This window comes from Fringilla coelebs, assembly GCF_963513975.1.
Source record: "Fringilla coelebs genome assembly, chromosome: 6".
Lineage (NCBI taxonomy): Eukaryota > Metazoa > Chordata > Aves > Passeriformes > Fringillidae > Fringilla > Fringilla coelebs.
Window position 1 is genome coordinate 10,133,093 of NC_140034.1, and position 26,392 is coordinate 10,159,484.

A 26,392-nucleotide genomic window follows, 5' to 3' on the forward strand; every position below is an offset into this window, starting at 1 on the left:
CAAACAAGGCAGGAACAGCTGCAACTGAGGCTCCTGAGTCAAGAATCAGAACTGGCTTCTCAGAGTCCTAATACTACACAGAAGTTACCCATTCACTTGCACATCTTCTACAAACAACCATTAAAGGTAACTCAACTATTGCAATTTTACTCCATGTATCTTCTAGCATTTTCCTCCTACACAAGGCATCAAAGAGTGTACAATATATACCCTAAGGCCTGACAGTTTGTCCAAGGCTTCTACATTCCCCTGTCTGATAACCCACATTTCATTCTCTCAGCCTCAATTCGCCATGATCCAAGGCACACAACTTCCAGATCACCACACAATAATAGCTCAGCCCAGAAGAGAAGCGTGAGCACAGTTACAGATCAACAGAAAGCCTATGAATGTAGAACTAACTCATTGGCATTTTCAACTCTTTTGCAAACACTCTCCTATTTTACAGGGATGACTGTCATATCACATCATTTCAGGTTTCTGACTTAGTACAAAATATCATCAATTTGCACTGTAAATATAATCCTGACAACCCAATAAACATACAGCTTCTCACTTCTCTTCTGCAGATGGTATCTTCATCAACTGACAGTCCACAGAAATTAGCTTGGACACCTCTCTTTAATGCATTGGTCAAAGTTGTCCAGATTCTGTACTCAGGTCTTACATTTCAAAATGCTTTTTGTTTCAATTTTGGTTTAGTAAAATGTTCACTAAACATCAGAGATTCTTAAGCTCTAAGAGCATTGTGTGCTACTATAAAAAATCTAAGTCAAGAGAACATAAACATGAATTTAAAACTACACCAAAGGCTGGAGCAAATACATTTATTATTGTGTGTTTGTTTGAGACCTTTTTATGCCATCTCTTAGAGTTAAAATGCCACTGCTCATTTCTTGAGCTGCTCAAAAATTACCTACCTAATGCCTGATGTGGAAAGTCTAAAGAGAAAATGTTACTGTCTTCCTGTCAAGTGGAGTCCAGCCATGAGTTTCAGTGCTGTAACACTAACCCCATAAATAGTTCTGTAACACATCATGATGTACAGTAACTACCTCCATTAATTACAGCAGCTTTTGTCCATTATATCCAAGAATAATGTAAATGTCCCAGCATATTACTAATATCTGGGGAGAAATGTCTGAAATGCTCCATTTTTACCACAACTTTACCTGTGCTTCACTAAGGCCAAGCTCCAACATTTCCAGTGACTTTCGAATCATGTTTGATTTCTCTTCAACCAGATTAGTTTCATCATCTTTCTTCAAACATTTCAATGTTTCAAGTAAGCTCTGTAAAATTGAATTGTGTTCATTCTTCAGTGCCTCTAGTCCATTAATCACTTGCTTAGTTTTGGCAATAATTTCATCTTGAGTAAGCTTCTCCAACTTCTCTTCCTTTAAATACACCATTGTGGACATGTTTTCATACATTCTGAAATGGAAGAGTAAGCTAGTTAATACAAAAGGAAAAATAAAATAAGCATATAAGTATACAAGTGAATAAAGTCTGAAAGGTATATTCAGAATACAATGATATTTGTACACAATTTTTACAATGTTTCATGTCCTGAGTTTGAACAGTGTCAACTTCCCCAGTTCCTATCTCCAGATTTAACATTAACACTCACTGATAAACCAAAAAACAACATATAATGAAACACAGACTATGATGTGGCATTAGAATTTGTAGCAACTACTGAGGAACAGGGCTGCACCTCCAGGATTCTGTTTGTGAAAAAGCAAAGTAGGTGGTGTGTAAAATACACACTATAATAAATATAGCTATTTGCAGATGCCACTGATCTGTAGTTCTCTAAAAAAAACCCCCACAAAATGGAGCTTGAAGAATTTGAAGAAATATCACATAGCCTTCTGAAAGACTTCATCAGTCAATCATGAGAAAAGTCATCTATCTCCTGTAAAAAGGTAACACCAGCCTCATCCTTTTGTAAGGACTACAAAAGCTCTTTCCACTACATATTTTGAACATCACAACTACCCCTAGGACAACTTTAATTCATTCTTTTAACTCTAAACACATAGATTTTCAATTGCCTACAGGTCTAGATGCAGCTGTTTTGATGATGATGGAACACTGTTCTCATGCCAGAAAAAATAGTTTGTATAATACAACCCTTGCAGCAAGAAACATTTCACTGTGCTATTTTATCAGTATCTAATGCATTACACTAAAAATACTAAATTTCTGGATGTTTGTCAACTCCTCTACTGAATGCAAATGAAGACCCAAAAAAGTTTAGAAACTCACATACTCTAATTATCACACATGCTGTTACTGAACTGGCAGACAAGCTTATAAATGTAAAAATGTAAAGAGAAGACACACAAACCATTTGACCCTTTTGAAATGTCACCAGAAAAATGTTCTGTAATGAAAATAAAGACTTGAGAAATTCCTCCTCTATACCTCAGCTATTTAAATCTTTGAGTGAAACAGGAAGTAAAAATTACAATAAAATAGGAAATAAAATAAATTATCCCATCTATGTGAAGACACCTGGGTAACCATTGACAAACCAACATTTAAAATGGATTAAAACTGTATTAAAACTTTGTACTACAAAAACTAGTCTAATTTTAGGAGAAAGCAAAAAAAAATTAGAACCACTTAAGTCTTGAATTAAAACTGCTGTAAGAAGACACATATATGCACATCATGACAACAACCAAAGGATGTGCTCTTATGCTTTTGCATTATATTAAAAATAAAAGGCTGCTCTTTCTGTTTATATGTGCTCAAACTACCCTCTCTGTGATGATCTCCTGCAATACAATACCCAAAAGACACAGCCACTTGTTACCAAACAAAAGCTGTAGATGACAGTAGGGGTTTTTTGTAATAATCTATTGTCTGAAAACACAGAATTTGGGGAAGTGTGAACTTGGTTTTACCCGGATTTAATACAGTAACTTCATATTCACCAACAAATCAATATGAAACAAATAAATCCTTATAAAGCAACTAATCTAGCATGGCATAAGAAATTAACCCATGAAGACCTGATGAGGAGAACGATATTTGCACATTTCCCATTTCTAACCTGAGAACTATGACCCAGAATGCTTAAAAAGACAGTTTTAAAGTACAGACTCTCTGAAGTTATGTAGAAAAATGAACTGCAATTTAATGTGGACCAAATTTGCAAATAAATGCTTCTAACACACAGTCATATAGGAAATTGTTATGGATTATACTAACTTCAGCACACAACCCTAATTAGCCTTGGCACACTTTCACAGCCTCAATTAACAATTTCCATCCTGAATGCACAGAACTGAACCTTTGATTATAAGGAAGTAAAACAAGCAGACATCTAATGAAATTACTATTTGTGTATCTTTTGTGAACAGAGATAGCAGCAATTCCTTCTGCATGCCTCAATATTCTGTCATTATACAGCAAAATTAAAAGCAGATATTTGCATACATACATGTAATGCACACATTGATACTGTCTTTAAAAAATAACACGTTTTAAACACTTCAGTAGAAATAAAATTAATTCCAAGTGATGAATACAGATAAATTAACACTCATAAATTAACAGGCCCATAGTACTGGCTCAATACACTAAAGCTGCAACTAAGGACGACTAAGCCAGCACAGCAGCTTTTGAAGAGAGGAGAAGCAGGTTTAAACATGATGGGGCAAAACCACACTAAAACCATCCCAGCAGCAGACCTGCTTTATGAATACATTCCTCCTGTCTCAATCCAGTGTGCCAGATTTTTTAGCTGCCTCATTCCAACCCAAATGTAGCTAAAAGCTTCCACTGCCTCTGCACTAGCAGTACAAGCGATCTGCTGGAGCCAAGCCAAAAGCTGCATCAGGACACAGACTGACATGAAGGTCCTTGCAGCCTGCCAGAGGGATTCTCAAGTCTCCTCTAGTGAACACTGTTAGAATCCCAATTTCTCCCACTGACAGGAAAGGAATAAATATTTTGGGATAAGTTTTGAGGGGTGTCTGTTGGTGTTCAGAGTTTTATAGATTGTGCTTGGGAGAATAATTCAGAAAACAGGAGGATAATAAACATATAATTTGTCCTGCTATCAAATCTGATTCTGCAGGAGTAAAATTTATGGATAAACATCTAATAGCCTTTAAGGGCAGTAAGTGAAGGTGTGGTGCTATCATGATTCTTTTTTAAAATGTATTTTACAAAAGATCATTGCCTGTTCACCAATCAAACCCATATTTGAATACATAATCATATAACTGGGGAGGGTTTTGTAAAGGACAAGGACTTGGATTCAATGATCTCTGTGAGTACCTTCCAACTCAGCATATTCTGTGATTCTGTAAATTAGATTTGAATATCCTGAGGCAGCAAATGTCACACAGGAAGCAAACAAATGAAGTTTGTATGCAGGATGTACACAGAGGAAAGGAGACAAAACCTAGCCAGCCTATTGTAACTTCTCAAAAAAAATTAACTCTTTCTTCCTATACATTTCCCTACAGAAAAAAAAGAGTGTAGGCAAAGGCTTCTCAAGCTCCTGTAAGTTTTGTCCTGCACTCCACTGCACTGCAAATTTTACCTAGACAGGAACTCTAGATTCAAATACTAGTTTTTAGCTCAGTGTACAACTGAAAACAAATCAAAGAATTAGGATGTACAAAGGTTTATAAAACAGAATTTTGGATGAGGAAAAAAATATGCAATGCAGACAGAGTTACAGACTCACTAGCTGGCTTAAGAAATTTACCTGTTATATTAAGTATGTGTCTGTGTAGATCTTGAATATTATCCTCCTTCCTTCTTTGTGATAATATTGACTATGCTGAAGTCCAAAAGACACTTAATGCTTTCCAACTTCTAGAAAAATAAAGCCACAGCCTTCAAAACCACAAATATTAGTTAATTTTGACAGATCAACATAAAAAGCCCTGCAACTAAAGAGGTCTCCACAACATTTTGTAACATGAGCTCAAAACAAAGAAATGGACTGAGAATACAAAGAGTCTGAACCAAAAGGACAGCCAAGCCCTTCAGTCGTGTAACCACTGGGATAATCTCATCATATACAAACAACTTAAGTGGCTGTTATCTTTAATCAGTTTAAGTATTCTGTTATTCATAAAACTTTCAAACCAACTACACCAGTAATGCTGACATCACAGATTTCTGCCTAAATTCTTCCACAGACATGCACATATCACAGCCAGCTACTAAGCTCTCCAGCTCATATTTAAAGATCTCTCACAGAGCTTTTCCTTCCCAGCTGCTTTTAAAGAAGAGTTGTTTTCCTACAGATCACCTCAGAATATTCTTCTGCCAAAACATGTATGAATCCCTCTTTGCATCAGAAAATTTATCAAGGAAGAATTTCATTCTAAAAACCTACAAGATTTTTTTTCCTTGACTAAAGATTAGCATGGATCCTAAAAACACATAAATAAAACCATTCTAATTTTTCTTCCTTGTTATGAATCCCTAAGGACTTTCCCTCTCTGTATTGATATTTTTATTATTTAATGGGTTTCAAGTACTAAAAGCTTGGAAGTTAAATTTTTAATGTACTTAGCATCTGATCACAATTGATGCAAAATACAATTTTAAATAAATAAATTATAAAACCCCCCAAGTCTAAACTGCTTTGTCAAGCGAAATTCTCCCTAAACCTCTTCTCTGAATGTACAGCTCACAGGCAGCAATAATGTGCTTGCACCACCTTCCTAACAGTCAAAGCTGCTGCAAGACTGGCTCAAGCCATACCTAGGGGCTCTGTCACCTACATGCACTGCAAATTCCACAAAGTTACAGTGAAAAGTTAAACTAATTTGAGCTTTTTGTATCTCTAAGAGGAACCTAACAGTTCACTGTTTCCTAACAATAATCAGTCTATTCAAGGCTTTTAACCCTAATTTCACTCTTACTTCCTCCTAATTAAATGGCAAGGTTCAGTATCCTACATCTGCCATGTACTTGTTTCAATTTTGTATGAGCTGCAAATTATAAGTCATTAATTCCCTGCTCAGAGCAAGAACATGTCTCATTACATCATGGAAGGCACCATCTTCAAATACTACGAGCTGCTTTAACTGCTCATCTTCATAATGTGGAAAACTGCCTTCTCAAACAACCATCAAAACATTACAGGCTGTTCCAAGCACAAAAACTAAGCAACAAAGGCAAGAGATGAAAAACAGTTTGGGAAGGACTTAGTAGCGTGTCAAACACTGCATCAGCCGCACCCCTCCTGCAGGCAGCTCAGCAACAGCAGAAATGACAAGGATGAATCACTCGTGGATGCCTTTCATACGCTGAGAAAGGTATTTGTAAAACCACTCACATAACAAACATTTGATTTAGACTATATTGCTGTTATGGCTTTCAGTCAGAATCTCCAAGTCTGAAAGAACAATGATTATCTGTTGTTTTTTTCAAATTTAAGATGTTAAATTTCTCTATACCTATGAGATTATTTCTGCTATCACAAGTCATATTCCCATAAGGAATATTTATAATCTTTCCTTTTTTGTCTGATTTGCCTTCCTTTTACTTAAAATTATCCCTGATAGTCAGGAATTTTGTTCCATTACATGAGCTCTGAACTCCCAGAGGAAAGTAGCTTTTCCCTCTTGACATATTCAGGACTGCAGCTTTCCTGCCAGCACTAGTCATCACTCTTCCCATCATCTATATTTGAATCTGCATAAAATAGAAAATCTGGAACTGTACCTGCAAACAGTGTCCTGGTGGAGGTCAGACTTAAGGCACACTGGCTGACCCAGTTCTATAAACAGAACACTGCTGCACTTCTGCACTGCCTCGGGTTTCCAAATGCGTGAGCTCAGAAAGCACCTTCAGCATTTAACACACAGGTACACCAGCTGCCTTAAAAATAACTCGGGGAGGACAATTAGCAGCACATTCTGGAGACTGTAAATCACTGACCAGAAGCAGGTAAGAGGATGGAGTTGCACACAACCTAGCAACCAGTATTAAGCTACAGAGAAACTCCCCCTTCCCAAGGGGAGTCACTCTTTCTACCAATTACCAGATGGTAAGCACCTGAATTTTACAAAAAAATTTACTGTGCTCCTCCTGCCAGCCTTCAGAGGTAGCCCTGAATGCAGAGTCTGCCCTACCACTTGGTTTAAAGTGAAGGTATTCTAGGTAAATAAATGTCCTGTAAAAAGGATATTTGTAGTTCTTTAATGTTAAGGACACATATCCCAAGAAAAGCTCAGAATCACATCTGGAATTTGACCTACAGCCTTAACATCACAAAATGTCTGTGTTGGTAAGTAAACTGGACAAACACTCAACCTTTGCAAAGTTTTAGCATTTCTAAAGGCAAGCCCAGAGGTTTCTGAAGAAATGCACAAGCATAAGCAAATAATAAGCAAAGGACAGACTGACTAAAAGGAGTAAAACAAAAAAAAAAACCCCTTGAATACTGGCAGAAATCTCCACATCTCCAACACAGCTACTGCTTTTCTCTTATGACTGCCAGGAGCAGCCTACTCTCCACATGGCAAGAGTGGGAAGAGGCTGTGGTGGCCTCACATTCTACCCCTGCATCACAGCAGCATCCACCTCTGAAAAACACTGCCAGCCTCTAGGACACCCTGATGGCTACCAATAAGGCCACGCACTGCATTAAACTATGTTTAAGTGAAGAGGATTATGTACTTGTTTAGCTGAAGAACACAGCCACTGTACCTTGATAAATCATGGAATGTTTTAATGTTGGGACCTGCTATTAAAAAATTAAAAAATCATACCTTTCAGGGGAAATCTTCAGATTCTTTGGAAAATGAAAAAAATATTACAGAGAGACTAAGACTAACAAACCATATTTGATTTAAAAAGAAAAAGAGAGATGATAGCAAAAATAGCTCCTATAAAACCCTTACCAAGGGTGAAGCTGACAATTCTCTTTGGGAAAGCACAAGCTAAGATGATTTGCACTGCTGAGAAATTACAAGCTAGGAAGATTTCCTCTGCTGCAGAGTCCTTTGATTTAGATTTCTGTAGCATGCTACTTCAACACTAATGAACACTTTCTTAGCAGTCACACCTGGATTCTTAAAGGTAACAAATTTAATACTATTTTGAAAAAAATACTTTTGCACATTTCAGAGACAGCTGGCAAAAATGCCTAGAGAGTTATTTCAGCCCTCAGCCTTCTTTCTTCTGTAGCAAGCAAACTGGTTTCATGAAATGCATTACTTCCTCCTAAAACAGTTAACTGAGTTAAAAATCTGTATACAGTGTAAAAGTATTCAGTGACATAAAAGCTTTCTTTAACTGCATGGATTATTCTCCCTCTTAAAGAAAAGATTATGGTGTCAATCCCTTGACCGTGCTGCACTGAATAAACACTGGCTACTAGCTAGCATTTCAATTATCATGATACAGCAAATCTGTATCCTTTTAACTGCAGACAATCCAGATGACCTGCCCATCTAATTCCAAAATCTCTTTTAGACTCAAACATATCTGGAATTCCATAATGCTGCAGGCCAAATCCCATCTTGCTTTTCCTGTTCACATACTGCAGCAGACTGAGACCCTCAGATGATGTGACTGGCCCTTACACATTATTATACCTATTCCAATTATTTGTGTGAAAGGAATCAAGGGAAAGTATCCTCTTTTTTGCATATCTCATCAATTGCATTTTACCTTTCCAAAGGCCTAAAAATACAGCGATTGAAACATAGACGAGCAACATGTCCTAAAATCACTGTAGATGCTCTGAGAAGTGTTAGATACTACAATTGGTCTGGATGTATTATAAGCATGTAGGAGAAAAATTAATTCTCTGTACACACACCCAAGCCCTTCCAATATCTCAGATTTCATATGACACTGACTGGATATTAAGACCCTTCTATGCATTTGGTATCTCATCAAAGATTACTTTTTGTCAAAGCTGAAACAAGTGCAAAAGCAATCTGACAGGCGTGTGGGTCTGAGGCAGTTCCACAGAGCCAGGCAGGAGTCCAGAGGAGCTACACTAAAAGCCAGACTTTCAAGGAGGTACAGCTTATAAACTCTTTGTTAATCCAGGCTGCTATCATCTGTTACATGCTGGTGGTACGTAACTTCCTTACTCAAAATCTGAAACAGCCCAGTGGCAAGATCCAAACCCCATTCTTTTCCAGAATAATAAAACTGAACACAACCTTCTTGTGCTGTTTGGTAGTGTTGGGCGAAACCTAACTATTTTCTAAATTTTAGTTATGTCCATGGAATCTCTGAAGGCAGGCAGACTGCAAATCTCCTACCCCTTGGAGCAAGGGAGTTGTCTCCCTTCTGTACCACTGTTGTGTCAACAGAAGCAGCGCCTGTTGGTCTCCTGCAAAGCCAGCACTTCCTTGGCTTCTGTGAGCACCAATAAAACACTTTCAAGCAGCCACCAATAGATATTGAGAAAGGAGAGCTTTCTCCCTCCCTAAAACACTGACACAACATACCAGTTTGGGCCACAGGAGATTTGCCTTCTACTGTAAAATATGACAACAAAGCTGGATTGCTTTAACAAAAAGATCATGACTGCATCAAGAGCAGTTACATAAAGACAGAATAAACTTACTTAAAATAATCAGAAGGCAGAGGTGCAACGACTTAAAAAGTAGTTATAATTACCTTTAATTATTAAAAAGTCTTGTCACAAGAATCAAAGACACATCAGGAGAAATCTAGGCTAATTGTTCAAAAATTGTATTGTAGTTTAGTATTTTGTAGTTACAAGGACGTGCTTCATAAATTGTCTACTTTAAGTGGATTGAAAGGAAATTTTGACTGTATTTTAAAATAAATACTGTCAAGAAAGTCTGAGTAACAGATCCATCATCACTATCAAATTACACAGTTTTTCCCCTCAATATTCCAAGAACCTGCATTGATTTTTGTGTGAGAATAACACTTGGCTCTTCATGGACTGGCCACCTTGTGCAAACAGGTCTTCAATGAATTTTGATAAATGTTGTGATAAGGCTGGTTCTTGCTGGTGTGAGAGACTTTCAGCCTGGAATAGGGTTAGGGCACATAGCACAAGAGGAAATACAGCAAATCAAAAGCTACCTGTCTTACAATTTCAAGCTGTCAATACTGTAGACAAAACATTTTTTCAGCTTGACTCTAGTTCTTTCATTTTGCATTGTTGTTTTTGGACAAGAACTGCTTTATTGACTAATCAAAGTAAGCATCCATTTATGTTATCTATTTATCTAATCTCTAAACAGCACTTAAGTAGAAGCACAGGAATGTTCCCATCAAATCAGTCTTCCAGAATACATTAGAAACGCTATCAGCTTCCACTTGCTAACATCAATTCTATTATCTTAACCAAATCTACTTTTTATAGCATACCCATAAAGATCTGGAAAATGCATTCAGGAAGGGCAGAGAAGGCCACAGCTTGTCTCATATCACTGGATCCATGCGGGAAGCTCTGCTGACAATTTGCTGTGAGTACTGACTACAATGCTCTTACATGCTTGATGACATTGAAGAAAAGGGTTATTTGGACTGAAACAAGAAAAAAAAGCACTTCTTTCTGCAGACATAAAAGGAACATCCACTAACAGGGTTTCAGCACACAGCAGCCTTTAGGTTTAACAAATCCTTACATCAGGTTTTGAAGCTATTTAATAGTTTACATTAAGATGCACAAATTGTGCATTGTCTCTGCAAGCTTTAGCGAAAGTATCTTCCTCCGGCTTATCCTTCAAGAATTAAAAAATAGAAATGCAAAACCACCAAAAAGGCCACAGAAAAGGTTTCACAATTAAACTGTACACGCATAACCCTTAATATTGAGAAAGAATCAATGCTAACCCAATCAATATTGATTAAAATCAATACTTTCAATGCCAACTACCAGTTATGAGAATTTTTTTTTTTTAATACCTTACATATATAAGTTCATATAAAGGACAGCAAATGATACAACCATCTCGAAAAACAACTGCATATCACTCACTGATTCTTACCTACGACTGCAGAAAGCTGACTTAGCTATAAGGTTGGAAATAATTTCCTTGTTGAGTACTCCATAATCCGGAGGCCTTATTCTGATGTTCTGAACTCTCCTGGGTCAGGACGTGCTGGGCAACAGAGCAGGCCCTAACCCAACACTTCACAAAGGCACCTTAACATTCTGTGCACTCATACCTGAGGACCAAACCATAGTTCCAACCCCTTCTCTAGTGATCTTTCACATTCCTGATCTACCTTAGCTAGTGCTGGGCACAGAGTGTCCCTTTGTGACTCCTGAAATCCTCACTGGGCTCACACCACTCGTGCGACAGTTCCCCCCACACTGCTGCAGGACACCTCTCTTCTGGTGGACTGACGCAGAACAAGAGCACACTGACTGGAAAAGAGTTTCATTTGAATATTGTTTTTTAAACCATCTCACTTGGATAATCTGTTTTGAAAGCATCCCCCTCCCGAGGATGGCAGAACAGTGGCCTCCTAAAACAACCACGCCACTAAAAGCACCGTATCATGCGCCTGCAAGCACCGCTCCATGTGCAGCCAGACTACAGGCTGCAATACAAAAAAGGAAAAGGAAAAATAGAAGTCAGCAAACATATTTCCAAGCTATTTGTTATCCTAACAAATGGGTGTGGATCAAGATTCAATGGCCACACAAAGTACAAGAAGCCACTGTAATTCAAACCCCACCAACTGCTGCCTTCAAAAATGGGCTGTGCATCTTTGCTCTCCACCTGCATTCAGCACAAATTCCAAACCCAAGATATTTTTCTTGAGTTAAACAATGTATTCCAACAGCAATATTTTAAGTGTGGGCTAAAATCAACATGCATAATATGATTTTTTTCCCTAAAACTCCTGGGAGAGAAATTGATACTTATTGAATAAAAAGTACTTAAAAGCAAAGTAATTGATTCATTAATCTGCCTTTATCTATTTTATGAATAATGGAAAGGAGATGTATTTAAGCAACAGCAAATTACTGAGACTCTGAGACAAAGTCACCCTGTGGTGCCTCTCATCTTTTTCAAGAGGTATAGAATGGATAACAAATTCTTTAAAAATTAGGACACCTGGCTGCGACACCTGTAAGTACGATAAGAAAACATTACATATCATCTCTGTATGATTTCTTAAGTCCTTGGGAGTGCCTACCAAGGACCAGTATCCTGTGTTCCAGAATGCTCCCAGACCAGAATCTTATTAAGCAGTTTTATTACATCCTCTCTGTTAAACACAATTCTGCCTTACCAAAGGCATAGTCCTCAGCATTCCTCAAAATTAACATGTCTTTCTGGGGATTCATTCCCTTATACCTCTAGGTCACCATCATGTAAGCTAACACACTGCCAATCATCAACATGACTTCTGCACCCCTCCATGTTTCAATACAGTAATATTCATTATACTGCATGCTACTATACTAAATTGGGCCACTACATCCAGGGAAATGGTAAATATAAACAACAGCACATTCTTTTATTTTCCACACATTATTGCCTTCTATGTCCAGAGGAATTAAGAGACTGAATCATCTGGTCTGGCTTCCTGCAAACACCTGACACGAGCACTCTTTCACTCACCAAGGCTATGGCTAGACATCATAACCTGGCAATGCTCCTCATCCAGTCACACATTTCATTCACATCTCTGTCCATAATAAATCAAAATAAAGGTATGTGCCTTTTACTGGATTATTTTACTGTCAGAAGTGAGGGGACAGAAAAGAAAAAAGGTTCAGGCCAACCAAAATACACTTATTTCCCCAGGCTGCCATGCAGCAAGCTGTGTTGATGGAACGAGGACAAGGGAACAAGCAGCAGGACTGTGGAACTACATAAACCAGCACTGAGATTGAAGAACATTTCATCTTCTCCTTAGAGATCAATTATCTATTCCTATTCTGTCAACAGAAACATTATAGGAGGTTGTAGTGCCCCTCCTAGCTCAAAACTATAACCTCCCCTATGTCCTCACATATTACCATCCCACTTGTTGGATTAACCTGACTGCACTCTGCCACTGTGAGGGAGAGATGAATCCACTTCTTTCGTCAACCCTCCTCCCTTTAAATACACACTAAATGCAACTGGGAGCTGGGGGAGAGCAGGGTAGAACATCCAGTTTAAGCACATGAACAAATGAAACATTAAAGGTGGGGATATACTAAAATCCACACATGGCAAAGACTGGAGGGATGACAGAGTAACAGCAGCCTCTCTGAAATGGAAGCTGCTCAAGCTAGAAGAGAAAGATGAAACTGTGCCTTTCCCACATTATTCAAACTGACATTGTTTGATAAAGGACCCTCCATAAAAGCACTTAATCTTAAAACAATATTCTATTTAGAAAAACAAAAAGAAAGCAGCAGAACCACACCAACACACACCCTGCTCCTCTCTGCCAGTCCCTAATCTGTATGACATGGTTTGTAAATCACTCACCTACTGTCATCTGGAAGGAACAAACTCAGGATACAGTGCAGGAATGCAGTAACTGCAATCCTTTACAAAGCTTAAACCACCACCCTCTGCACTGAGGAATGGCTCACAAGTTCAAACCATAGCACACTGCCAGTAATCTTAATTTTTGTTAAAATTAACTACTACATACAAACACAGATAATAATAAAGATAATAATTTATCTGTAATCCTGAAAAATATATGTATTGTCCTTTAAAAAGACTAACTTGTAGATATAACTTTTTAAGTAGCATCAAAAAGTTGGTTTATGTCAGACATTTCTTGAACTTCTGAACATTAATAACTGCAGTGTTAACTTTTGAAATGGTTTGCTGTGGTACATCCCATAGTAAGTGTAATATAATTAGCCACCACCCCAACCCTACAGATATGTAAGGAAGCCAGTACTACCCACTAGACTGGTGACATCCTTTGTTCTAGTCACTTTAAAATTTAATAAAATCAGCTAGGTTTCTGACATAATCCCAGAAAGAAAATCTAAACACAATGAACTGGGTTATTGTAGGTATTTCCAAAATAATCAAAATATGAAACTGCTCACTTTTAAGTCTACCCACAAAAGATATTTTACTGTTTTCACTTGTAGGGAAGACTTGATACTAAGAAACCATGCACAAAATACGTCCATTTAAGCAGACACCAGACAACAAGCATATTGGAAATATAAGATGGCATGAGCCCATATTCCTCATTTTCAGCAAGAAAGATGACCAACAATAACTAAATTCATTAACAAACTAAATTCATTTTCATTCTACATACATGCCAAATGCCAAAATGCAGCTTCCAGAGTAAAGATTGTTTCTTACTGCAGTTAAATAGCAGCATCCCTGGGAGATAAGCTGGATTCAAAGAAACAGTGATTAAATCAACACACAGATACTATTACTTGCATCTGTTTTCTTAGCTGACTGAATCTGAAGAAACTGTCAACTATCAGAGAACTGTCTTTACACATTTAAAGAAATTAGCATCTCTAATGTTAACTGTGCTTTAGTGTTCATCCTTTGCTCACATTCCCAAATATATTACTGCACTAGAAGCATACATACAACATTCAGTCCTCGTGCTTGCCCTTTCAGTATGGCCTCTTACTATTAAGTACGTTAGTTGTCCAGCACAAAAAGCCCCATGTATAGTATCATCTCCTGCCTGATGACTACAAAACACCTCACATAGAACCCTCTGGAATTAATTCCTGTATCACTGAAAGCATCTACAATTCTGGCTCTAATCCTCGTAACGAAGTGCCCAATTTAAATCCTGGAAGATGACGACAACAAATATCTCAGCAAATCCAAGTCACAGAAAGGGCACCTTTCTCTGGTCAGGAATTTATTTAGTAACTTTTCAAGGGAACCACACTTCCTTCTACATCCCACTTTCAGAAAGAAAAATGTTTCACTAAATCAAACACTGGGAAGACTTTATTACCTCAAGAACACCTGAAGCTGACTCTGACTCAGGGTAACTGCTACAACCAGTTCTATTTTGAAGTCAAACAGGAATCTTTAGAGTGAACGAGGTGTCTCTGGCTGGTACGTGGGTACAACAAATACATCTTAGACATTATGTTTGTCATGCTTTTACTTGAAGGAAAATCAGAGCTAACACTGAAAATAAATGTTTCTCTAAACTTTGGTCAAGGTAAATACTGTGCTGTTGTAAAACAATTAGAAATACTTTGGAAACATGAAATATTATGAAGGCTGAATTAAGAGACAGCCTGTGGCTACCCACTTTATTGAGATGATGATGGAATTGGTCCATTTTTACAACAGTTGTGTCATACTGGACAACACCCTGGAGGCATACTGACTACAAAAAATGTTAATTTAACTAGACCTAGCATGCTTGTCCCCACCACTGTCTGCAACTCTGCTCTTCAACACTGAATACACTTTGCTTTGTACACTGAGTACACTTTGCTTATTTATGAATTTACCCAGATTTCTGTATTTTTTACTCCTCTTATAAAAACTTTATTTTACTAGTATTTGTACACTGAATTGAGTTTTAAAATAATCATGAGCTATGCAACTGGACAGATGCTATTAATCCCAGAGTAAATTCAATTGCACGTCTGCCAGAGAAGTCAAACAGAAGAAGAGATGAAAAAGTAACTGCACAAGCCCACATTTCAAGAGAAACAGAAGCTGCATTAAATGGACTCAGAACTGAATATAAGGCTACAGTATTTCCCAAAATTCCCAGTTAAATAAGAGGCATATGTAGGTATGTGTGCATACACAAAAAGATACAGAGAGAGAGATATGTGTACTGTATGAGCAGCACATGAGTGAGACGTTTCTGACATGAGCATGGCAAGTTCTGCACAAACACAGGAGGCAGCAATTGTCCTTATATGCCTTAAATGTCTGTACAGTGTATTTCATTCTATGTCAAAAACATTCAGATTGACTCCTGCATATTTAATTTAGAATGATGTATGTGAGTCCTCTGTTGTCACAGACCTTTAAAAGAATCCATTTCCACTAATAAGGCATTACTAACCATGTCATAGGAATTTGACAAACAATTCATGAAACTGCTTCACAGGACCTTTGGGGGGTAACCTTATACTCTTTTTTAGTTACATCTAGTACCTAGTAAAGAGAATCTATGCTCAAATTGCTGTTAGAATTTCTGATTACTGGAACTGTCCAGCTCCATCCTCATCCTTCAGAAACACGAAGGCTGCCAAACATTAACTGCAACATGATGCAGAAGTGATACTGCATTGGTGAGTGAGTTTCAGGAATGGACAATTTAAATTCCCTGCATTTACCCACATGCTTCTCCATTATGTGAAATGTCTACCTAAATGGAACTGCCAGAGTTCTCCATAGCTGTTCTAATTTCATGGAAAAGGTCCTCCTAAACCATGTGGTCACAAAAATAATTGCGCAAGGGACTTACAAGGTCTTCTGCTCAGCCTCACCAGATGGATCAGCTTTCTCTCTGCTGCCAGTAAATGCTGAATATGTAGCTTCCAATTGTATCTGTAATCCTAGGGTTATAACATCCTCTATCATGTTTCGCTGAAGCTTTGGAATTCATACTCAATTAAAATAAAGCTATTTTCCCAAAAGAGTTTTAAATGAACTGTGCATTCTAAAAAGTGTTGCTTTCAGTTTTGTTGTGTTTTTCTTTTTTTAATCAAAATGCTAAGCTGTCTAAAACCTCAACAGTTCCTCTTTAGCTTCCAATGGACACTCTTTGTGCATAAGTTTCCTATTTAAGAGACGAGTAAATGCAAAAGTGGAAGTGAAAGAGACAATCACTCTGCAGAGCAATTGTTGTTAAACCTTCTGTCAAGCACAACACAGCTAAAAATGAATTTTAACTGTTTTAATTTCTTGTATTTTCATGTATAAACATGAAAGCATGCTATATGAATGACACTGGCTCATAATTTTACTGTTCAAAGTAAACTATAAAAACTGACTTTTGCTTTCTCCTAGCCAGTTTTGTTTTCTGAGTCTGTATTCTGACTTCATGACCAGTATCTTGAGTACTGATATTTCTTTTTTTTTACATCATATTCACTAATGGAAATCACTAACACAAAAAAAAAAAAAAAAAGGTTTAAGAGCACCTTCATTGATTTAACCACCTTCAAAAGCCACACAAGAGTATTACACCTGGTGATGCCACCTTGGTGATTAAAATGTGCTTCAATATGCCTAGAACACAGAATTCAATCAAGTGTCAAGAAGTTTTCTTATTCTGATGACATACAACTGCTATGCAGATCTACAAATCTGGCATCTCGTTACTTAGAAATATCAAAAAGACGAAAGCAAAATAAGCCCTTCTAATCAACCTCTGCTCTAAAGATGCAGTTAAGTTATCAATTAAATCAGTTGTGTATTTTTTGCTAGAATAACGCATTTCTAACCAATGCTTTCCTTATTCTGGAGGTGCAGAAATCCGGGGAAGACCTAAGTCTATGAATCGCCTCGGACTACAGCACGGCAGGTGACCTACAATGTACAAATCCGGTCACTATGTACAAAGCCGAAAGAAGACCTGTCCTAACCTCGCCTTCCACCAGTTCCGCCCTGGCAGCGGCACAGCCCCGAAGCCGGGGGAGCGCAGACAAAGCGCCGCACGCCCGGAGCCGCAGGCCGAAGCCTCCCCAGCCCTCTCTGCCCGCTCCCTCCCAGGGCGGCGCCCGCCGCAGCACCGGGGGGAGCCGGCAGAGGAAACGGGGACAAAGCCGAGCCTATCCCCATCCCGAGGCACGTACCCCTGCCCGCAGCCGAGCGCTGAGCGCAACTGACAAAACGCCCAAAAAAAGCCTCCCCGAAAAGCCACCCCGCCCTGGGCGCGGAAAGGACGGGGCCGGCTGTCAGCGGCGGCGCTGCGGGGGGACCGGGCGGCCCGCGCAGCCTTTTGTTGTTTGCGCAGCGGCGGATGAGAAGGGAGAGGAACGGAACACCCCACGCACCCACACCCAAACACACACGCCCCGGGTCCCGGCCCGCCGGCCCCGGCCCGGCCGGCTCCCCCCGCTCACCGCTCGGTGCTGCAGCTCGGGCGATGTGCGCAGCGCTCGCTGGGGCGGCGGGGGCCGCGCAGCCCGGGGCGGGGAGGCGGCCGGAGGAGGATGTCAGCGATGGGCGGGCGAAAGGGAGGAAGGAAAAGGGTTTTTGGGGGGGAGAGAGGACCGGAGAGAGGGAGGGAAGGCGAGAAAGAAACGAGTCAGCACCACGGCGGACCCAGTGCTTCACGCAAGGCGCTGGCAGGGCCGCGGTGGTCGGCGCCGGCCGGCGGAGCGGGCGCTGACAGCTGCCGGCAGCCGCCACCACCGCCCCGGCTGCTGCTGCTGCGGCTGCGGCCGCCGCCCCTGTCCCGCCCCGCGCTCCCCTCCCTCCTTCCCTCCCGCCCCGCCTGACATGGCGGCGCCCCCCCTTCTCCCACAAGCGCCCGCGCGCCCTTCTCCCCCCCTCATGGCGTCATCCCTCCCCGGGAGCGGGCAGCGCCGGGCGGGATGCTCTGAGGGAGCTCAGGGCTTCAGGTGCATCCCCGAGGCTGCCAGTGCGGGCCTCGCTAAACCTTGCTAAGATTTGCCTCGTCCGCCTCAAGTGGATGTCAGTGGAGAGCAGATCCCGGCGGTTCCTCAGGGCGCCCTCGGTGACACTGGGGCGGTTTCGCTCCAAGGGGGCACCACTGCTGATGCTCTTGGCGCTGGTTTGACCTACCATAGTGGAAAGAATTTCAGGATTATGGTGACTGTAGGACTCGTGAAACTGATGCCCCCATCTCAGTTGGATGCCTCTGGGAAAATCTTTCCACTCCCTTTACAGAGGACATTGAGGTGCTGGAGTGTGTCCAGCAAAGGGCAGCAAGGCTTGTGAAAGGTCTAGAAAACATGTCTTATGAGGAATGGCTGAGGGATCTGAGTTGGTTTAGTTTCAAGAAGGGGAGGCTCAGGAGGGAGCCTCATCACTCTGGAATAGGTTGCTCAGGGAGGTGGTGGAGCCACCGCCCCGGAGGTGCTCAGGAGGCACCTGGATGTGGCACTGGGCAATGCGGTTCAGTGGTCATGGGTTACAGGGATGGATGGTTGGACTGGATAATCTTGAAGGTCTCTTCCAACCATGACTTCATGAACTGTGCTTGAAAATCTCCACAGTGTGCAGCGGCTCTTGGAGCAAGTCACAGAGAAATGGGCTGAAGGAAGAGTTCTGTGTTGAAGGTTGGGCCCCCACACAGAGCTCAGTGTGTGTTGCTAATATATTTCAACGCCCTGGACTTTGTTCTGCATGGAAGTAAGTGCAAGATCCCTGCTCTTACACAGGTTTACACATGAAAACTAAGACTTTAATGAGAACTCAGTGACACTCATCACAAGAATTATTTCTTTGCAGCTTCCAATTTCATTCCCACTCTCACTAGAGAGGAAGGAACAGCCACTGTATTTTCTTTGTGTCATGTTCCACTAGGTAGGAGTTAAGCCCAGAAAGGAAAGATGAAAGGAATTGAGGTATAAAATAAAAAAGAAAAAAGAAAAGGAACAATAAAAACAAACAAACAAACCCACAAAAATAACCATAACAACCCCCCCAAAAAAAACCAAACACCGAAAAAACATTAAATATAGCAAAGCAGTAAAATGTACATTGTAAATCATCAGGGATTAGTTACAACCTATTGTTATATTGTGATTGTTATATTGATTATCACCTGGGCTCCACATAGAATAGAGTAGCATTGTTCAGTTGGAGGGGACCTGCAATGATCATTTAGTCCCTGCAGTAAGAAGAACAGAGGTATAGTGGTAAATCAAAATATGCAGCCTCACCTAAGTGGTAATATTAAAGTATTCAAGGAAAGCAGAGCTTGCCCTCAGAGGGAAAGCCTCACCTAAGTGGTAATATTAAAGTATTCAAGGAAAGCAGAGCTTGCCCTCATGTACAGTGCTGAGCAAGTCTGCAGAATAGCAGATGTGAGAACAAGAGTTGGGTGAGAAAGCAAGGCTCCTAAGAATAAGCAGGAAGTTGGAAGAGGAATCAAAGCTAATATTGTTGTCAAAGAGGCAGAAGAACAGGAAGAGTCACAGAAGCCCGCAAGAAACAAAGCGAAGTTAGGGGAACATGGATAGTCTTCAGGCTGTAAATACACAGAGTCATTGCTGGATTTGAAAAGCTGAGGGAAATAAAGTATAAATACTGAATTCCACTCTCTGGTTGATCTCTTACACAGATCAAGCTGTCCAGCAAAACTCAATTTTGATGCAAGTATTTCCAAGCAGCAGTTTCTTGCATTCTTCATCTCCATTTAAAACTTTTCTCTGGCAATTTTATATTAATGGTTTAATTACCCACATTCTAGTTTTGACAGGCAATACAACCTAATTATAACAATGTGAAATATCTCTTTGCACAGTAATATGAAAGGGGGGAAAAAGATTGAAGGGCATTCCTTTACACAAACTACATTTTAAAGAGTTATGCCAATTGGTTCACAGGTTCAGAGTATTCTCATGAATATGCAAGAGATTTAATTAAAAATAGAACATGCCCTAATTACATAATTATGCAAGAGAACTGATTCAAAGGACCCACTCCTGCCTTTTGAATAAACAATATTCATTGCTTTCTTCCTATCACACATTTGCTTTAAAAGATTTCCTGCAATTAGCTGCTTACCCCAGGGATGTGAGCATCTCTGAACAAAGCAACTACTCCAGCTATGACCCTGATTCATAATATGCTGGCTAATCAAGTATTTGCATCCTGGCAATTTCCCACATAAACAGCACACACTATAAGCTCCCTCCTGCAGGAAGGTTGATTAGCTCAATGGAGCTATAGTGCATGGTTACTACTCTCTGTTTATGGCACACAGCAGAAGTTAGACACAGGAGAGACTTGGTGAAGATGATTTTTCCTCAAGCTACTGCCTGACCTGAAATATCCGAAGAGTTCCTCTTCATTTGGATCTTGTTTTTCCTGTCTCATCTACATGAGAATTATCCAGGTTCATCTAGCAGTAAAAACTATTCACTGCCCACATTTCCATTTTCTCTTCAGGAACTAGTTATGCTGCATGCCCTGATTTTTTGATTAAATTATCGAGACATGCTGTCTCTAGTATATTACAGAATCACAGAATCAATTAGGTTGGAAAGGACCTCTGAGATCATTAAGTCCAACCTATGGCCTAACACCACCATGTCAACTAGACCATGGCACTAAGTGCTATGTCCAGTCTTTGCTTAAACACCTCCAAGGATGGTGGCTCCTAGGATCCTTTGCCTATCACCAGCAAGGTCACCATACTTTTCTGCAGACTTCTGAGTGCATACCAAAACAAAACCGCATAACACATTATTTACAATGCTGGATTCTTTAGTCTCAATATACCAATTCCCTCTTCCCCTGGAAGAGAGAGAGAGAGGTTTGTAATTCACAGTGGGAGAGCAAAAAGCAAACAGTTCAACAAATGCAGCACAAATCTTGGTGGTTTTTAAAGTGCAACAGTGTGAGAAATACACACAGGGAACTGAGGTCAGCTTAACTAACATCCACAAATGGGGCAAGCCTCTAAAGAAATTCAGGTTCACTTCATTTAAGAAGTGTGGGTCATTTTATTTTACCATTTGTGATGTGTTGACACTGGCCAAATGCCACCAGCACACCATTGTACTAAAAAAATATGTCCTTCTTAGATATATATCTTAGAGAATCTTCCTACCAAAGGAGGATTTTATTTTTTTTCAATCTAATCTTATAGTCTATAAAATCTATTACTTCATTTTAGAAATATGGCCACAATAAAGCACTACACTGGAGTAATTTCAGCTGCTGCTAAAGTGCTGTTTAAAAGCACCCTGGCAATAATAAATATTGAAAGGCCAGATTCAGCAACCTGTGTGGTTTTTCATCACAACCACCTGACAGTTGCATATGTTTTAGTTTGTATTTCCTACAAGAACGTCCTTTATGGAAAAGAGGAAACATAGAAACCAGACTCAGAAGTGTCAAGTACCCAGTCCTAGGCACAATTTTAGCCCGACTCTTTTGTTCATATGTACAATTCCTGCATGCAGAGCTACCTTTTTGTCAGGGAGTTCAGGCACTTTGGGGTAAAAGGACTGTGTTTTGCTTTGCTTGACTCATTGTCAAATGCCTGAACTTACCATTGGGAACCTACTGTCAGGCAAGGCATTAATTCTAAGTAAAATAAACACTGATCGTGATCCTGCTTCCCAAGTCAATAAGCTTTATTTACATGCAAGTGAATTCTCCTTTTTCAGTCACAAGGATTTCTAGGAAGCTGTAACAAATGGAAGACAGTTTGCTTTTCCCTGCTGTTTTCTCTCCACAGAGAAATAACAAGGAAATAAAGCGTGCAGTGTTAATTCAAATCTTAACAGTTAATTTCTGTTATATTTTTTAAAACAGAGCAGGATACTTGCACTGGATATTTTGTTAACAAGATTTTTTTTTAACTCAGTTATTACAGAGCTGTGCTGCTACTAAAGAACATAATATACTGAATGAAAGGTTTAAGCAGCACATTCAATTAGCTTTAAAACAGTTCTGTTTTGAAAAACAGATTTCTAAACCTCAGGTAATACAGTTAAAATAACCACTGGAAAACTAGAGAATTTGCATGTCAATATTAATGTGAACATAGAGGAAAATACTAGAAAGTTTCAGCAACACAGCTATATTTATATATCCCAACTTCCACGGTCGTCTTCAAAGTAGTAAGTGATCAAGGAGCTAAGGATTCCACCCTTTGACACCCTTCTAATACTCTATGCTATATGAGTTTACAGACACTGTCAGTATTCTCCAAGATCCTACTTTAAGCATCAACATTCTGAACAGGTTAAGGATTCACAGAGGAGAGCTTGTGATGATAATTAGACTTGTATTTTTACTCCTTGCATTCAAGGAATAAGTTGCCACCTCTACGAGGGAATATTTACACCGCTACACTCACTATGCTCCACCAGTAATTTCTGCTCTGCCTTCTGTCATTCCTCTCATTTCATTGAAAGATGAAGCAACTTTCTTCCTCCCTTCTTTCCATGTTCCATAGTCAGCTGATGGTTGACTACCAGCACCCTTCTAGCTTGGAAATATTCTCTTCTCCATATTCACTCTGCATGACTTTTAGTGCTTATGCATGAAGAAAGATAACATTCCATTTGGGTTTCTCCTTTCCTTCCTCCATACTTTCACTTCTCAGTGAGTTTATTCTCCCCTGGGGTTTCAGTTGCTCATTCAAGGTTATGAGGATTATTAATCTCTGCATATGAGTCACAGGAAGTTACATTTATTTCTGTATTCACCTACCTCAGCCACTGAACCATTGCAGAAGTGTATTAGGTCCTCCAGAGGAAATAAAAAACATGCTGTTGATGGAATATCACACTTGGCCACTACTGGAATAATAAAATTCAGTCTGTGGTACAGTACTTCCTGTTCACCTTCCTATATCCTTACTTCCCAACTATGACTCAGCTCCCTTTTTTACCTTTATATTGGGATAGGGCCTAGTATTGATGGAAAAAAAGTTTATTCCACAAACACAAAAAACAGACTCTTCCAAACACAACATCATGTGTCTTTGATCAAACCCAGGAACATGTAGGAAAGAAGGGATCACCTTTACTGATTTCTAAGTGTCTGCTTTCTTACTGCTTCCATTACCCCCTTCCCTTTCTTAGAACACAGCTCTTAATTTCCTCTATGGTTTATCAGCATTCCTTCAGAGATCTGCTAATTCATCCAGTTTGGCTCCCAGATTACTTGCAATTAGATTAGGTGAGACTCTTTCCTTGGTAATTTCAGTAGCCATTTTAGGATCCTCGGCAAAGGAGATTTATAGATAACCTTTTTTTCATTAAATCCTCCAGAGTTTCATTATGAAAAACACTTTTACCTAAAAAAACCACCCAAAACAAAACAACCAACCTGTGAGGGCTGTGAGGGCTGTAATTTCAGTGACACACTAGTGTAAATCTGGGATAATTTCATTAAGCAGTATGAGGGTTTTCTTATTATGAGAAGTGAATCTTAGAAAATGTAGGAAAATCACTAATTTTTTTCTAATCAACATCAGGCAGAGGCACAGACTAGAATATAAACTTGCCTCAGCACCAGGCAAACTGATGCTTCCTCACACAGATATAGGAGATCTATTCTCTTTATTCTCACTGAGGTTCCTACATACATTTAGAGAAGAAGGAAGCTGTGATTTTTCAGATGCTGTTTTTTATTAAAGTTTATGCATAAGCTAATCACAAGAAATGCTAATGCCAGTATGTGGCTGTATATGACCTTTTCCAAGTAGAAATTTGCACCTACTGATGAAAGAAAGATAACTAAATCTCTGAAGTCTAAAACCCATTACAGATAACCACCTAAGGTGGTATTTTCCTAAATGTAATTAGCAAAGTCCATTGAAAACCAAGCAGGCATCTTGCCCTTCCTGCCCAAGAACATCACGCCTTCACTGTGCATTCTCAAGGGTAATATATACATACAGATACTGTGCCAAATTGTGTTATTTTTTCCCTGGCTAGTGATTGGCCCCATTTCTCTATGTGTTTGCATTTCTAAGGAAGTCCTCACAGGTAACACTTCTTTTTTATATGTTTAATTAAATTATTGTAGAAAAAGAAGCTTCTTCCCAACGTAATTCTGTTAGCTGATTCTTCCTCCACTCACCTGCGTAGCAGATTCTGTACACCTTTCTCCCCTCGTGACCATCAATTTGCTTGGCTAAACAAACTGAACTCTTAATCTCTTTAAAAGAGATTCTACATCTCCCTGGTTATTCAATTTGTCCTTCTCTGCTCCTATTTGCTTCATCTTCCCTGAGCCTAAAGAGCTGCAATTGTTTGTGCCATGGTCACTATTCAAAATGTTTGCTCCCAAGTCAGACGTACCAGTAAACCTCCCTTACATTTGATGTATTCCTTTTCTGCACATGGCACAGTAATTGCCAAAATTTGATACCCCTTTCTTTTGTTAAATGCTTTCCTCTCTTCCTTAGCTAATGCTCTATATGGAATTATACCAGATTCACTTGGCAATCAAGGTTGATTGGAATTTCTCATTTTTTTATGAGAGGCCATCGTACATCCACTTTTCATTGTTGGAGTTTGCCTTAAGTTTGTGTTAAGAGGGTATTTCAGGGGCAGTACCCAGCTGCACTGGACTGGGGACTTCATGGTAATACAGTTTGCCCCAAGGGAAAGGGAAATGGAAACGCTTCTGCTGTGTGACAATAGTTTCTGTCGTTTCTGTGCCAATGACCAATTATGTCTGTACAGAAAATGGCTTCTCTGAATGTGCCTGTGGCAAGATGGATGGTAGACAGGACCAGGGGCTGAGAAGGGCAGAGTCACTCTAAAAATCAATAGCAAACAGAACTGTCTGTGCTGGATATTTTGTTCCTCATCCTGTCTCCTGGGAAACAGGGCAGATGCGGGATAAGGACAGATGATCTCCCTCCATGGGGCCCACCTCTATCCTAGCCTACCCACACTCAGTGTGCCCCTGGGATTTAGGGGTGTGAAAGGAGGCCTTAGAAAGTAGCCTTGTAGGTATTTATTTCTGAAGAGAGCAATTCCTCCTGCATCTTTGTAGAGGTTTTTTATTGACCAGTATAGGTATAAAAAAAATCAGTGAAGGGATGCTATTAGTCTGACAAGTTTGGCAGACACTGCTGCATCACATCATGTTCTGAAGGTTTTCCTTGTGCCAAAGACTAGATTCAATTTAGGTAATTTATGCAGCAACTGGCTAAGAAGGCAGTTACCTCATTGGTATGTAGGTCATTACAGATATTCTGAGGCTACAATTTTACTTTAGAGGACAATTTTAAATAAGAATTTAAATCAGGACTCCTTGGCCTTTGACTTTGGTGGCCAGCTGGGCATAGGAAGAGAGCTTGTAGTAATTTCTTTGAAGGAAAAAATCCGTGCTGCCATGCTTATCTATGACAGCATTGTCACCTGAAACACCTGGACTGTTGGAGGTGTTTTGATTACAGAGAGCAGTTCACTCTGCCATACCAATTAACTACAGCCTCCTGGGAAAGTCCTGGGGAATTGCTGAAACATGCCATATGCATGGCATTTAGATTTTGAATCCATGTATTTTTACATAAGTTTATTCCTTAATATCTAAAATAATTATTTTAATGAAAGCTCAAATTGAAATACATTGAAATTGTTGAATATATTGAAATTGTTTCAAAGACATATATAGTGCAGTTTTTTATCAAAATCTACCTATTGAAGATAATGTAGCTGCAAACAGGAACTGACACATGCCTCACTTAAAACTAAGACAAAGCTGGGAACAACTGATAAATATAAATTACCCATGAAAGTTTAATGTACTGCCTACACAGTGTTACACCTCATATTACATGCTGAAGGGCCACAAAA

General features: G+C 39.6%; 1 protein-coding gene across 8 annotated transcripts in view; it reads right to left on the reverse strand.

Annotated features, from left to right (window-relative positions):
• KLC1 (kinesin light chain 1) overlaps nt 1-18,307 on the reverse strand; it is a 46,932-nt gene extending 28,625 nt beyond the window's left edge. For 6 of the 8 annotated variants that reach the window (XM_084208135.1, XM_084208133.1, XM_084208134.1 and 3 more), the window contains exons 1-2: nt 10,354-10,399; nt 1,173-1,434 (exon numbers count right to left, since the gene is read on the reverse strand). In XM_084208135.1, coding sequence (XP_084064261.1) covers nt 1,173-1,434; nt 10,354-10,376 — 285 coding nt within the window. In that variant the 5' untranslated portion in view covers nt 10,377-10,399. Of the gene's footprint in view, nt 1-1,172; nt 1,435-4,732; nt 4,865-10,353; nt 10,400-17,989 lie in introns of those variants that run through there. The other 2 variants (XM_084208131.1, XM_084208132.1) reach the window with 2 other exon arrangements.
• Nucleotides 18,308-26,392: the final 8,085 nt, after the last annotated feature.